The 15,094-nt window shown below is 42.0% G+C and overlaps 1 protein-coding gene across 1 annotated transcript in view; it reads right to left on the reverse strand.

Moving 5' to 3' along the window:
* The window catches only part of SND1 (staphylococcal nuclease and tudor domain containing 1), a 421,454-nt gene that overhangs the window by 377,877 nt on the left and 28,483 nt on the right, over positions 1-15,094 (reverse strand). Inside the window, exons 2-3 of the mRNA XM_079151650.1 lie at positions 7,081-7,230; positions 250-370 (exon numbers count right to left, since the gene is read on the reverse strand). Coding sequence (XP_079007776.1) covers positions 250-370; positions 7,081-7,230 — 271 coding nt within the window. The remainder of the gene's footprint in view (positions 1-249; positions 371-7,080; positions 7,231-15,094) is intronic.

The following is a 15,094-nucleotide window of genomic DNA, read 5'->3' on the forward strand; positions in this document are numbered from 1 at the left end:
AACAGGAGGGAGAGTGCTACGCTGTTCCACATCCGCCTCAAACCACGCCAAGAAAGCAGCACAGAAGTAAACGAGGAGCAGGACTGCGGGGTCGTGTCTGTGCATCTATGTGCCACATGCCCAGTACCTGACACGCTTCCAATGCCACCTACAGCCACTCCTCAGGCTACCTTCAGTGGACTGCCACCACATGAAAACCCCCTCAGAGGAATTTTACACTCCATGAGTCCGCTCCTCCTTGCCGCTCACCTTTGCCAAGGTAGATCATACCATACTCTCGCCCCTGGGGAGTCTTGTTTTCTATCGTGAAACAGACTTCCTTCCCAATCAGCTTCTTGCGAAGGAACTCTCGAGCAGGAAATGCCCAGGGCTGAAAGACAAAACAAAGGTGTCACAGGAGAACTGCTCATTCCAGGACCCAATCAGCATTCAACAACTTCATGCCAAAACCACCTGAGTACCTACACGTTTGCCCCTGCACTAAGGGAGGACAAGAAAACGAAATGCACACAATGCAGATTACGCACTTAGGGCCTCCAAGGAAAGGAAGGCCTAGCAATTGGTTAGCAAACCCTAAACACAGGTCTCGGAGCTTTCCAGACACCGGCAATAGCGCTCTCCCCATCACTGTCAGCTCAGTTACACCTTACTTCCTGGATACTATTTGCCAACACTTTTATAGCACTTGCCACGTGCCAGCCACAACTCCAACTGCTGTCTACATACCAATCCACTCCCTGAAATGGGGAGCCCAGGCTCCAGGAGCTCCCTAGACAGAGGGGCATCATAAATAACAACTACCACCTCCATTTGTTCACCTCTTTCCAATTTACAGAGCACTTTCCCCAAAACCAGTCTGAGGCACTGCTAGAGGAACATGAGGGTTTAGTGCTATTCTTTCAGAGTGAGTTCACCACTCACCAAAGAGTCTTATTTATGTCATTTCTGCCACCTTTTAAACGACAGCAGCACAGTTGAGAGGGCATTTTCCCCCAAACATCTCCTCTTCTATCCTGCTCCAGTCTGAAGCCTTTGCAAGTCCAAGATTCTTAGAAGGACACCAGTAACAGCTCTGAGGAGGATCAGCCTGATGGTGGCATTCTTCCCTCTCACCCACTCACAACACAGACACAAGGTGGGAGCCACGCATCCCCACACAGCGTTGTCTCCAGGCCACCAAGAAAATAAGAAAATTGACTGAGCACAGGGGTTGCACACCTATAATCCCACCAACTTGGGAGGCTGAGACAGGAGGATCACAAGTTCAAAGCCAACCTCAGCAACTTAGCGAGGCCATCTCAAAATTTTAAAAATAAAAAAGGGGCTGGGAGTGCAGCCCAGTGGTCCCCTCAAATCAATCCCTAGTACCAAGGTTTGGTGAAAGGAAAGGGGAAGGGGAAGGAAAAGGGAAGGGAAGGAAAAAGGGAAGGAAAAAGGAAAGGAAAGGAAAGGAAAGGAAAGGAAAGGAAAGGAAAGGAAAGGAAAGGAAAGGAAAGGAAAGGAAAGGAAAGGAAAGGAAAGGAAAGGAAAGGAAAGGAAAGGAAAGGAAAGGAAAAAAGAAAAGAAAAGAAAAGAAATTGAGCACAGGGAGAGTTTTGTCCCATGTGTGCCCTACCACTCTTAAGATGGTTCAAAGAAGGGCGATGTCTCCTCTGAAACAGCCCTGTCAGGGTGGACACCCGCACTCAAATTTACAGTCCCGTCCTAGGACAGTGCCCCATGTTCCCTTAGAATAGAAACAGGAGGGATGAGCTGACAGTTTCAGGAGCATATGGTCAGTAGGAGCCCATGTCCCGAAAATGCACCAAGGAGAAAAGGGTCTTCCCCTTTTACAATGCAATACGCACACATTCCCTATGACAAGCTCTGAAATCCAAGACCTCCAGCTGCACATGGGAACAGCAAAACAGTAAATGAGCGGCTGGAAAAGGAAGCTTCTGCTAACCTTTTCAGTCCATGAAGATTAATCCATGGGATCACCCAACAACTTTTCTAGAAGAAAAATATTCCCAGATGAGAAGTCAATCAAAATATGGCAAATCTACCAACTGGCTGGGCTGGCAGTCATGACAACAGTGTTGTCACATATATACCAACTATGACTGGTTCCAGGAAGAAGTGGTCCTAGGTAAGGGTGCTCAAAGACCTTTTAACAATCTTGTACGCTCTTATGAAAATTCCAACAGGCAAAGGAGCCAGTCACTCAGTGGCAATGAACAGTTGTCCATATCATTACGGCTCACCCCTCCACACACACTGAAACTGAAAACAGATACCACTTGCCAAGAAGTTCAATAACTGATTCATGATTTCAATTATCAATCACATCACAGAAACAATACTGAACAAACTAACAGTAATGAGCCTCACGCATATAATTTAGTGGGTCAACTTACTCTAAAAACATACCCAGCTATAGCTGTGCTTAAGATGTAGTCCCAAGTACCAGGTTAATATTTAAAATTCAGTAACACTGTTCTTAAATACTTAGAAAAGCTCTGATCATACATGTGCTCCTAAAGGAAGTCAAGACTGGTGAAAACCCATGTAATTAGGGTCAGTTCACAAGAACATGAATATCTAGCCTTTATGGGGATCCTCCAGTTTCTATTCACCAGGCAGAAGCTTTCTAAAAGCTTTCAAGGCTTGCTGAAAGAAAATCCTTCTCTGATGCCCTCATGTTTTAGAGCTGGTCCGTCATTAAGCAGTAAGAAAGCCACACTGGACATCTTGAAATGAACACATATAACAATGTAGGAAACAAATCACCTAGTTTCTACGATCTTCCTTCCCTAAACCAACCCTCTCAAGTCGTTTTCTATCCAGAGATGGGTGAATTCTGTAACCAGGCAAGATATTAGTTAAGAGAGGAGGCTCAGAGCTATGCAGGAAAGAAATTGACCATCGCTGCTCACAACGGGCAAGAGAACACTGTGGAAGAGATTCCATGCAGGCTGAGGATGAAGCTCAGTGGTACCGCTCTTGCCCAGCATGGGTGACACCCTGGGTTTAATCCCCAGTACCACAATCAATCAACACCACAAAACAAAACGAAGAATCCTTGTAAAAGAAAGGCCAGTGTTTCCACATGTACACACAGGACAGTCAGGAAGAAGCCTTCAATCTCAAAAAAAAATCTCCCACAACAACTATAAAGGCAAATATAGGGAAACTCCCTAAAAGCATTATCAGGAGCCAGAATGACCTATTAGGAAGAATAACTGTGTTCTATTCAAATGATGTCCCAGAGTTCCATCTAAAAAACAAGTAGCCTTTAAGTAAAGACTCAAAATTACCTCCTCCTCTCTTTAGAATGCCCAATGCTGGTAATCTGAATCTGGCAGCTTATTTTCCAAGCCCAGAACCAAGCAAAACTGTGACAACTGAAGTGAAATGCAACTTTTTAATTCCAATCTTCTTCAGTCATACTAATAAAATAAAACTACTAGGACGAGCTCAAACCCCAGACTATGTAAAATCTTAAAACCAGATACTTTTATACATGGTTTTGTGTTCTATGCTTCTACCCCAAGCCCCATATTGGAATTTAAACCCAGGACACTGTACCACTGAACTGCATCTCTAACCTTTTTTATTTTTTACTTTGAGACAGGTTCTAAGTTGCTGAAACTGGCCTCTACCTTGCAATCTTCCTGCCTCAGTTTCCAAATAACTGGGATTACAGGACTGCACCACCATGCCCAGGGTGTTCTAAGATTCTTGTCCCTTCCTCTCTTCTAATCACCCATTGTTCCACGTGGATAACTTGCAATTCCATCTCTCCCTTACCACCCTAATCCTCAAATGCTCAAATGAATATGGGACTGTGACATTCACTGCTGTATTTCTCATGAAACCAACATACAGCTTTACACGGCAGGAGCTCAATTAATCTGTGGGAAATAAATATATAATCCCACGGTGCCCATCAATGCAGCATCTAGGCTGCCTGGAGTAGCTAGGCAACGCTGGGGATTAGCCTGGAACGGGGCAGTGAAGGCTGAGACATACGGTGGGGCTGCTTTCATTGCCACAGGACTTAGGGGAAAGCTGAGTACCACTGAAAAGACAACAGAAGGAAGGCAAAGAATAATCAAGTGAATGATATTTGGGGCAGTGATACAAAGGAAAGAAAATGAACAATAATGTCCTTGATTTTTCTTGAATGTGAAAAGAACCAAACAGCTCCAAAACAATGGAAACCTGGAAGGTGTTGCCGCAATGAATAATCCTGCGGCTCACAGAGAGAAATGCTTGGGTTCTTTTACTCATTATCCACTTAAACATTTATTCACTGTATACCTGCTTTGTGTCAGCTGCTGACTAGACAGAAGAACAGAGATGAGAGAAAAGGCCCCTTCTTTTGAACAGTTTATGATCTAGTAGAGAAAAACACAGACCTGGGAAGAAATGTTGAGGATGCTCTTCCTGAACTAGATGGAATATAAGGAGGCATCCTGAGCCACACAGATGGGGAGGAACTCCTGATGGAGCAGCATGAGCTAAGGCAGAGGAGGTGGACTCCAGTGTCCTGGGAAGAGACCTGAGCGCTGCACCATGGTTGGGCCTTAGCATCCCCAAAGAGACTGAAAGTTAAATCACAAATGCACTGTGTACAGCCTGAGACATGTAGGCTTGTCAGTGAGGAACCACTCAAGTGTCTGGGAATAACAATGAGCAAGGCAATAAATGAAATTATGTTTCAAAAGGATCTGGGTACCTATGGAGAAAGGATTAAAAGGAAGAATGAGGCAAAGGGACTTCATTTCAACATTTCAAGCACATTATCAGAGTTGAACAAAGAGCAGTGACAACAGCAATGAAATGTCAAGGATGGATAAGAGATTTTAAGGAGGCAGAATTTCTAGGTCTTGATAAAAGGCTGGGATGTTGGGGTGGGGGCAGGGTGAAACAAGAACAAGGGAAATCTGGTTGGGGTAGCTTCAAGGGCACAGCAGGAGGAAAACCAGATCACAGCAGAGTGAGGACAGACTAGGTGTTAGGAGGGAGAAATAATGACTCTGGGGGTGAATCTACAAATACTTCATCTGCCAGGGATCCTTGAAGAGTTACTGGGAGAAACTTGATAAAACTGAGTTGCTCAGGAAGAGACAAAAGCACTAGACTATATAAATATATGGGACCAAATGGAATGCCAAGTAAGATTAGAGGGTATCCTTTCAGCCAGGATAGTTCTGGTCAGATTCCATTGTCCTGTTACAGAGCAAGTTCAAACTGGCCTTGCGCTTCTCTGCCCCAGATTCTCACCCACAAAACGGGAAATTAAAACACAACCCTCTTTCTTAGAGGCTACACTGCTTCTTTCTTCTGAGGAAATGAACTTGATCAGCTCCAAGAAAGGTCAATACTCTTCACCTCTCAGAAGCGGTAGAGTTGTTACACAACATGCAACTGAAAGGAAGAGATTTAAAATGTAGGTTTGCTCATCTGAAGACCACACAATATTTGAAAACTATTGAAAGAAATTTAATCTTTAGTACTTGGTCTAACACAGAAGCAGTGATTACCACACACTAACATTCATTAAGTACTTTATAATGCACTAAGCACATCACATTTTCTTGTTTAATCTGTATTGAACAATGAAAAGAATGAATCTCAATCTATTAAGTCCAAGAATCTAACTGGTTCATGCTGACAGAATAATTATGGGTAATTTTTCTCTACTTCTATTATCTGTAACATTCCTTTACATTTTTTTTTTTTTTTTTTTTTTGGCTATACTGGGAATTGAACCTACGGTCTCACACATGCTAAATAAGAGCTCTACCACTGAGCTAATTCCCATCCCTTCACTATATTCTTAATTTAAACAAAATATCCTTAGTTAGAGTTGAAAAAAAACCTAAAATCTCTTCCCTAAATAAAAGATCCTCATGAGCTCTTGCTTTTTCTTCTTCACTACCCTGGAACAGAAGAGCAAAGGAGGGCTGAGGTACTAATTTGTGCAACATCAAGTTGGGACAAAGGACAAATAATTAAATTCTAGAAACTTCATTTCTGATACCCAAAGCACTACTAAAGAAGAGACACACACCAATGTTTCAAAATGTAAAAGCAAAGAAAAGTAAATCATGCCAAACTGGGACTCATGGCAGCAGCCTGGAGAGGCAAGGAGTCAAAGGAAGACCACAAAGAAGCAATGGAAGCCAGGCATTAGAGCTGGGGGAGGGGAGTGCTGGAGGCAGGGAGGAGATAGGGAACAAAAACCCAGCAGTTTCTCAAGTCACCATAACACAACTATTAGCTGCCAGTTGCTGAGAAACAGATGAAAACTTCATCCTTAAGAAGTCCATGTTCACACAAAATTTTACAAACAACTCCATGGGATTCACAGATTGCTTTAGGGCTGGATGGATCTCAGATTAAGAATTCATAATAAGGGCCCAGCATGTATCATAGGATACCATTTATGAAAATGATGTTATACAGATGTTAAATATCTTTGAAAGGAGACACAAGACACTAATAACACCAACTGTCTCTGGGGGAAAGTACTAACTTTTTCACAGCTCTGTCATAACTGATGGTGACTTCAAATGGCTGAGACTACCTAGAAGATGTTCTCAATTTATTCCCAAAGCAGCAAGGGAAAATACAACCAACCTAGCTTATGGGAAAAGGTTCAAGAAAAGCCCTGAGACCCACGATGGCTGCTAAGGCAGTGAATGTGTAACTACCAGATGCAGCTACGGGGGTGTATTCAGAGCCATCAGTCCCATAATACCAAAATACTCAAAATACACAGAAAAGAAAGCACTAAGCACATCACATTTCAAAATCATGACACTCAACAGGTGCGGAAACGCACACCTGTAATCCCACCAACTCGGGAGACTGAGGCTGGAGCGACAAAGTTCAAAGCCAACCTCAGCAATTTAGCAAGGTCCTAAGCAACTTAGCAAAACCTTGACTCAAAATAAAAAAGGCTGGGGATGTGGCTCAGTGGTTAAGCACCCCTGGGTTCAATCCCTGCAACCAAAAAGGAAAAAAAAAATCACAACAGTCAAGGGTAAGATTGAGATGTTACTCAGGTCCACAGCCTTAGGAAGCACCTACCTCATCGGGGGTGTCTTTTGCATCTGGTTGTGTGGCAGCTGCCCGCCTGGCAAGATTGCCAGCGCGAATGTTGCTGAGGTTGATCTGCCTCTCAGGAGGAGGCCCACCGCGAGGCTGGCCTCGGACGATGATGGCACAGCCTGAGAGGACCTAAGCAGAGACAAAGAATTAGTGCTCTGGGTGTGACATCCACATAACACAGGTTGTTCACTAATGTATCCCCAACATCTTAATAGTACGTGGCACCTCAGAGGCCCTCAAATATCTGTTGAATGAACAGAATTACTTTTAACTTTATAAGAGAAATAACTGCCTAAAGCCTTGGGCCAGATTCCAAAATCATGGTCCCAAAAATACAAGCAGGAATTAAACAACCAATAGAAAAGCCATAAAACAAATAGACTGGGATGAAAAAGCATGTGAGATTTGGAAACTAACGACCTCTGTAACCTCATCCCAGCAAGCACCGTCGCTTGTGTTGTTTGCAGTTATTAAGAAGTTAATTCACACTTCTCATTCTAGGACAGAGGCAGACATGAACTTAAGGAAAGTGGAGGTTGAAGAGACCCCTATACACCATCTGAGAGGAGCGGAGCCCAAGGTCAAGAGAAAGAAAGTAGTCATGTAATCTGGAAAGCCGGTTCCTGGCCGACTAGAACAGGAGATTCTGATAAGTCCTTTAAGTCTCCCACATGTAGCAGCTCCTTTCGCCTCTCTGATCAAGGGTGCCAGGCACAGAACCCATGTGCAACTACGAAAAAGACATTTAGAACACTGTGTCAACGAGACCGGAGAGGACTGAGCCTTGTGAAAGAAGCTGAATCAAAAGGAAGGAGTCTGAGGGTGTTATGGACTGGATATGAAGTGTCGCCTGAAAGCTCCAGTGGTAATGCAGGAACATCCAGAGGTGGAGGAGGAGGAGGAGGAGAGCTCTGACCTATCAGTCCAGCCTCGTGAGCGCCAACTGGGTGGTAACTGGAGGCAGGCAGGCTAGAGTTGAAGGAGGTGGCTCACTGGAGGTGTCCTGGAAGGGTCCATCTTCCCTGTGGCCCTTTACCCTGCCTTCTGTTTCCCAGCAGGCCATTAGTGAAGCAGTGGTCTTCCACCACACCCTTCCACCATGATGTGCAGCCTCACCTTGGGCCCAGAGCAACAGACTCGGTCAACCATCGACTCCACCTCTAGAATCATGAGCCAAAACAAATTTTTCCCTCAAATTGTTCTTGTCAGGTATTCTGGTCAGAGTGAGAAAAGCTAACAGAGTGGAAGTCATCATACATACATCCACTGGCTAACGTTTCTCCCTCGCCTTTCCACCTTAAGTAATACTATAAATTGTGAGATATAAATCCAGGAGTGCATTTAAACATATATTCAAAAGAGGATTAGAAAAATAAATAACTGTTACGGTTTGGATCTCATATGACCTCCAAGCATGGTCCCCAATGCAGTAAGGTCCAAAGGTAGGGTTTTTAGGCAATGATTGGATAATAAGGGCTCTGATCTCATCAGTAAATTAATCCACTGGACGGGTTAGCCACTGGGAGATAAGACCTAGCTGGATGAAGTAGATCATGGGGTGTATACACCCTGGAAAAATATCTTCTCCCAGGCTTTCCCTGCTCTACCCTCTCTCCTCTTCTCAGCTGCCATGAACTGAGCAGCCCTCCTCCACCACTTCCTCCATGATGTTCTGCCTCATCTCATGCCCAAAGCAATGAAGTCAGCTGAGGATGGACTCAAACACTGAAATCATGAGCCAAAATAAACCTTTCCACCTCTAACTTGTTTATGTCAAGTATTTGGATTCCAGTGACCCCCACCATTACCCTGATTGTGATATTTCCTCCCTTGCTTCCTTGTACAGTTCTGTACAGTTCATAAATATATATATATAATATATATACACGCAAACACATATACATATATACCCTCAGCAATATGACTATTTTTTCTACTTATGAACTCCCTACCAATCGAGTTTTCTGCAGGTACCTACAAATAACTTGTTTATTTTGCTTCCTTTGTGTTTAGTGAAACTAGTCTATGTTAATGTTAAACACTAGTTTATTCATTTTCATGGCTGTATAGTATTTCATTATATGAACATACCACAATTCATTTACCCACTCTACAATCATTTTATGGGAACTTTATCAAACAAATAAGCATATTTCAATTTTTAAAAACTGGTACTCTGATTAATGTTTTAATATCTCCAATAATTTGAGTAGACAGACCTCAACCTAAATCACTCCTCTCTAGTCATACTCACACACAACGCACACATGCACATGCAGACACAGAATTCCTAAACCAGTTACAAACATGCTCTTCATTTTTATCCTTTCTGATCAAGTGTTACCAGCAATAAAACTCTAAAACTGCCAACCAAACAACCTTGCCAACAGCCTATTCTGAGAACTCATGCCCTAGGCATTGTCCCAGGGAGATGAGATTCCAAGAAGACAGCTCTCAAGTCCAAGCCAGGAAAGAACAGGTAGACTACAGCAGAGGATGCCTGGAGTTCCTGAATGAGACAAGAAAAAAAAAAAAAAAAAAAAAGGCTTGAACCTAACTCATTTATAGTCAATTCTCCGTGGTAAGTGGCAGAAACAAATACCTAACAAAAACAGCACACCGTAGTACATGTGCACTTTAAATATTTCATGAACGAGGCCTAGGAGGGCCACACAACTTACACCACACAAACCAGATGATGTGTCCCCACTGCCTGCTCCACAATTTTAGTTCAAGTTTTCACAAAAATAAATCACTCCCAGGAGACGCAATTCATCAGCTGATGAAGCTCAGTTGGAAAAAGCTAACACCCACTTACAGGAAAACTCACTGGGGTTAACCAAGGTACACTGCTAGATAAGCACTGACCCAGCCCAGGAACCATCTTCACTCCCGAAGTCTGACAACCACCACTGAAAAGCTCAGAAGAATCCCCTTCATCCCTAAACATTAGGAATGCCTCTGCCTAGTATCCTAGGTCCCTGGGGGCAAAGTGTCTTCTTTTATCTGGGCCCCTCAAAGATCTTTGGCAAACAACTTGCACGCAGCCATTTTGCAAAAATACTCTCTTCACAAATGCTGTCAGAACTTCTTTACATTACTGCACCAAATATGCTTGAATTAATACTAGAGAGATATGTTTTTTACCTTTTAGGCTGCTCTGAGTATTTAATACTATTGAGTATGCTAATTCGAGTAGCAGCTACCAAATCAGCCTTCTAAGCAACAGGAATAGATTCATCATGGCAGAGATTGCTATTTCTATTCCTCCCAGGGAAGGACTGATGTGTACATTTTCCTCTGAACGTCTTCCCATCATTTGCCAACGGCCTTGGAGAAGTGGTAGGAAAAGACTGTTAGGAACAACAGCTTCCCTCCTACCATTTACACTAACTGATATTCTTCAAAACACACTCAGCTCTCTCCGTATCATTTTCCAGGCACTGTTAAACTCCTTCCATCTGCCTGACTCGTCAACCATCTATTCGAGTTCTTCAATAAAAACATTTTAACGGCTTCCCCTTACCAAAGAGGTTTTCCACCAAATAAAACCAAATAGAAATACCTCAGGGGGTGGGGGGACTTCAAATGCCTAAGTAAAATATGGAAAAGATCAAGGTCTATATATCAGACAGCTTATATTTTATGTGGCAACAAGTCATTTTTTCCTCCCTGAAAGACCTGTCATCTAAATTGATTTTCTTTTTTTTTTTTTTTTTTTGTTACCAGGGATGCTTAAGCACTGAGCCACATCCCCAGCCCTTTATATATTTTATTTAGAGAGAGGGTCCTGCTAAGTTGCTGAGGCTGACTTTGAACTTGCAATCCTCCTGGCCTCAGCCCCCTGAGCCACTGGGATTACAAGCATGGACCACCACACCAGGCCTAAGTTGATTTATTTCTTAAGTTTATTCACTGATTGGTTTATTCTTTTATTTATTAATTTATTTATTTTACGTAATGTCTACTCTGTGTGGGGCATTGTTGTAGCAGCATATTTCACTGAAACAAAAACACTGCTGCTCTTGGGGAGCTCAATTCTAGTGGGGAAACAAACAGCACCATAAGTAAAATGTCATTCATGAGAATTTTAATTTCAGAAGAATCGTGTTACAATTGAGAAGAGACTGTCATGGGTAATTGATCTGCTGAAGCTGCACTGACTGATTCATGTTGCAAACTTTCATGGATGCAGTAATTATCCTTAATTGCTAATTTATAGGGCATAGAAAACAAGTCATATGGTTACTGCTTTATCCAATTATATTAATAAAATGACATATTCTAGAAAACCAATCTTAGGACTACCTGATGCAGCAGGAAGTTTGTGAAAGCAGCTGTCACAATGAGTCCAGCTTGATTGAGGTTATGGATTAGACAATTCTCAGCTCTGCCAATAACCTGGCTTCAGGGCTTGAGTCAGTGGCTACAAAGGCTGAAACCAAGCAGCTGAGGAAGAAAACGGGGGTTCACACTGTTCAAACCCACTTACAGGTTTACTGGGAGATTCACCTCCAGTGAAACACTACCTGGGCAGCCACTAAAATGTTGCCCAGCAACAGGAACACCACATTAAATCTTCACTAGATTCTGATTAATGATTTGGTGTGCTTAACTCTTTAATTCCCAGGCCACTGGCAAGAGGAGACAGAAATCATTTGCAAAAACCTAGCTTCACTATACACACAGCAAAGAAAGGGACCGTAGAGAAATTCTTAAGTACATTAATGCAGTCAGCATTTTTTTCCAGTCCAAGAGAAAAATCTTTACCTGAGAATCATTATTACCCCCGCATTCTACCTGTTGAGATAAAACAGGCAAATGGCAACAGCAACAGTTGCCAACATGAAGAACCAAGATAAAGAATGAAGGCTCAAGAAAAGGCCCCAAACCAACCCATACATTTAAGGTCAACTGATTTAACAAAGGTACCAAGAAAATTCAATGGAAGGAGTAGTCCTTTCAATGAAAAGGTGTCAGGATAAACAGATATCCAAAAGCCAAAGAGTGAAGTTTGACCTCTACCTTATACTATATGCAAAAGGTAACTAAAAAAGGATCAGAGGCCTAAATTAAGAGTATCATATAAGTTTTCGAATTTAAAAAAAAATGTAAATCTTTATGACCTTGCATTAGGTAAAAGTTTCTTAGATCTAACACCAAAAATAATATCAACCAAAACAATGTTTAAAAGGACAAACTGGACTTCATCAAATCAAAAGCACCGTGCTTCAATGAACATTTATCAAGAAACTGAAAAAATACTTGCAAAGCATGTTTGATAATTATCTAATATCCAGACTAAAAAATCAGAACACTGAAAATAAAAACCATCTAAGACTGGGAGAGGACATTTGAATAAACATTTGAATGCACATTTACACAAACAACCAATAAGCACAAGAAGAGATGCTCAACAACATAAGTCACCAGGGAAATGCAAATCAAAACCCCTTTACAGCTGCTGGGAAGGCCATGATCCATGAGACAGCTACGCTCAGCGGGGCATGCCTGAAGTCCCAGCAATTTGGAAGGCTAAGGCAGAAGGATCACTTGAGCCCAGAAGTGCGAGATGAGTCGGTCCACATAGAGAGATTCCATTCCAAAATAAACAATAAGAAATATTGCCAAGAATATGGAGGAACTGTAACCATTGTAGGTTGCTGATGGCACTCCTGCTTTGGAAAAGTCTTACAGTTCCTCAAAAATTAAAGTTACCTTATGATTCAGGAATTCCACTCATAGGTATTTCATTTCCAAGAGAAATGAAAACACATGTCCACACAAAAACCTGTATACAAATGTTCACTGCAATATTATTCATGATAGCCCCAAAATGGGAAAACAACCCAAATTTTCATCAGCTGATGAATGAATAAACAAAATGTGGAATATCCATACAACAGGAAAATTATTCAGCGGTAAAAAGAAATTAAGTTCTGCATCATTTTACAATATGAATGAACCTTGAAAAACTTATGCTAAGTCAAACAAGGCAAACACAAAAGGCCACAAATTGCATGATTTCATTTATACAAAATGTCCAAAATAGGCAAATCCATATAGACCAGAAATAGATTAGTGGTTCCCAAGAACTAAGGGGAGAGGAAAAACAGGGAGTGATGGGTAACAGAGTATCTTTGGAGTGATGAATCATATTCTAGAGCCAGGCATGATGGCACATGCTTGCAATCCCAATGCTCAGGAGGCTGAGGCAGGAGGATCTCAAGTTCAAAGCCAGGCTCAGCAATTTAGTGAGGCCCTAAGCAACTTAGCAAAACCCTAACTCAAAATAAAAAAATAAAAAGGGCTGGGGATGCGGCTAGGTGGTTAAGCACCCCTAGGTTCAATCCCTGGTACCTGGGGGATGGGGGAGATTAGGCAGTGGTGACAGTGACAGCTGTGTGAATAAAATAAAAACTACTGAAATGTATACTTCAAAGGGGTCAATTTTATTATATGAATCATATTTCAAACAATTTTAATGAACCCAGGCATGGTGGTACATGCCTATAATAATCTCAGCAAGTTGGGAGCTTAAGGCAGGAGGATCACAAGTCTGAAACCTGTCTCAAAACCAAAAAAGGAAGAGTTGGGGATATACTCAGTGGTTAAGCACCCCTGGTACTCCCCACCTACCAAAAATTAATGGCTCAGTTTGATTTCCATATTCTTACAGGTAGATTAGATTCAGCTTAAATAAAGCTAATGGGGGGAAAAAAATTTTAAAGGTAGTTAACAGAACCAAGTTATAGGCATGGTGACTCACCATAGAACAGGCTGCAGTCAACCTTAAAGTCCTCTAGAAATAACAAGGCAGGAAGTCACAAGGAGAGAGAACTTTGGTAAATCTACTAAGTTCTTAAAAGGCTAAAAATGGCCAGAGACAATATGGGCTTTTTCTCAGAAACAATATGGCAAGTATTCTATGTGTCATACAGAAAGGAGAACCAGGAGTGGCTTTCAGTTAGAATGTCCATAATGCCATCAGGAAATTTTTAAGTACCACACCCAAAGACTGCACATACAGGAATCAGATGGCAGAGTAGGAGGTCAAGGATTCTCCTCTGGACAATGGATTTTCACACCTAAAAATCCCATCGGGAGATGGGAAAGGCGAGGCAAGATTTGGACCTAGTATATAGACTTTAACAAAGCAAAAACATCTCAAAAAAAAAAAAAAATCTGAATGAACACAAAAGCACCTATCAAGAAAATAAATTGGAAAATTTTCAGAAAGCTTATCAGGAAAAAGCATCCTTACAGCCAGAGTTATTGCCTCCAGAGGAAGAATCATCTCCTGAAAATTAAAATGTCATTTAGACAAAGCAGGCAATCCCCAAAGAACATAAGCTGTTTGGTCTGGAAGGTCTTTCCCAGAATACTTGCCAACACAGTCAGCTTCTTTTTTATTTTTTCCTTTCTTTATTTCTTTTCCTGGCAAGACCAAGAAGCAAACCTAAATGAGAGGGCCCCACATTCAAAGGCAATGAACTGGAAGCCCAGGACACCTCATGGCACTGCTGTTCCACTGGCTCGGGATACAACTGCCTCCAAACCAGCTGTGTCACAAATGGGCTTTGGTATGCAAAATAACGGAGTCCAAATCTCAGGGGCATCATCTACTGAGACGGGTCAGATACAGAGCAGTTAATCTGAGCCCTTTATTTTATAGTTGAAAAATCTGAACACAAGACAGATGAAGTGACTTTTGCCTAAAATAACAAGACAGGTTATCTGATGGTAGAGCAAGGCTTAGAACTGAAGTCTCCTATCATGATGTTCCAACTATGCCACGTGGAGAGGAAAGCATTTGGAAGCTAATTTCTCTGTTAAAACAGTATCTGACATTACCTACAGACTAAATCTTTTTACCAATTAAAAATCTCCACTTACATGTGCCAGCAGAGCAGGTGTCAGAGACAAAAATCATGAAGCAAGTAAAGCTTCCATGAGCTGGCTGATCCAAATCAAACTAACATTTACTAAACAC

Source organism: Sciurus vulgaris, assembly GCF_902686455.1.
Source record: "Sciurus vulgaris genome assembly, chromosome: 8".
In the NCBI taxonomy this organism is placed as follows: domain Eukaryota; kingdom Metazoa; phylum Chordata; class Mammalia; order Rodentia; family Sciuridae; genus Sciurus; species Sciurus vulgaris.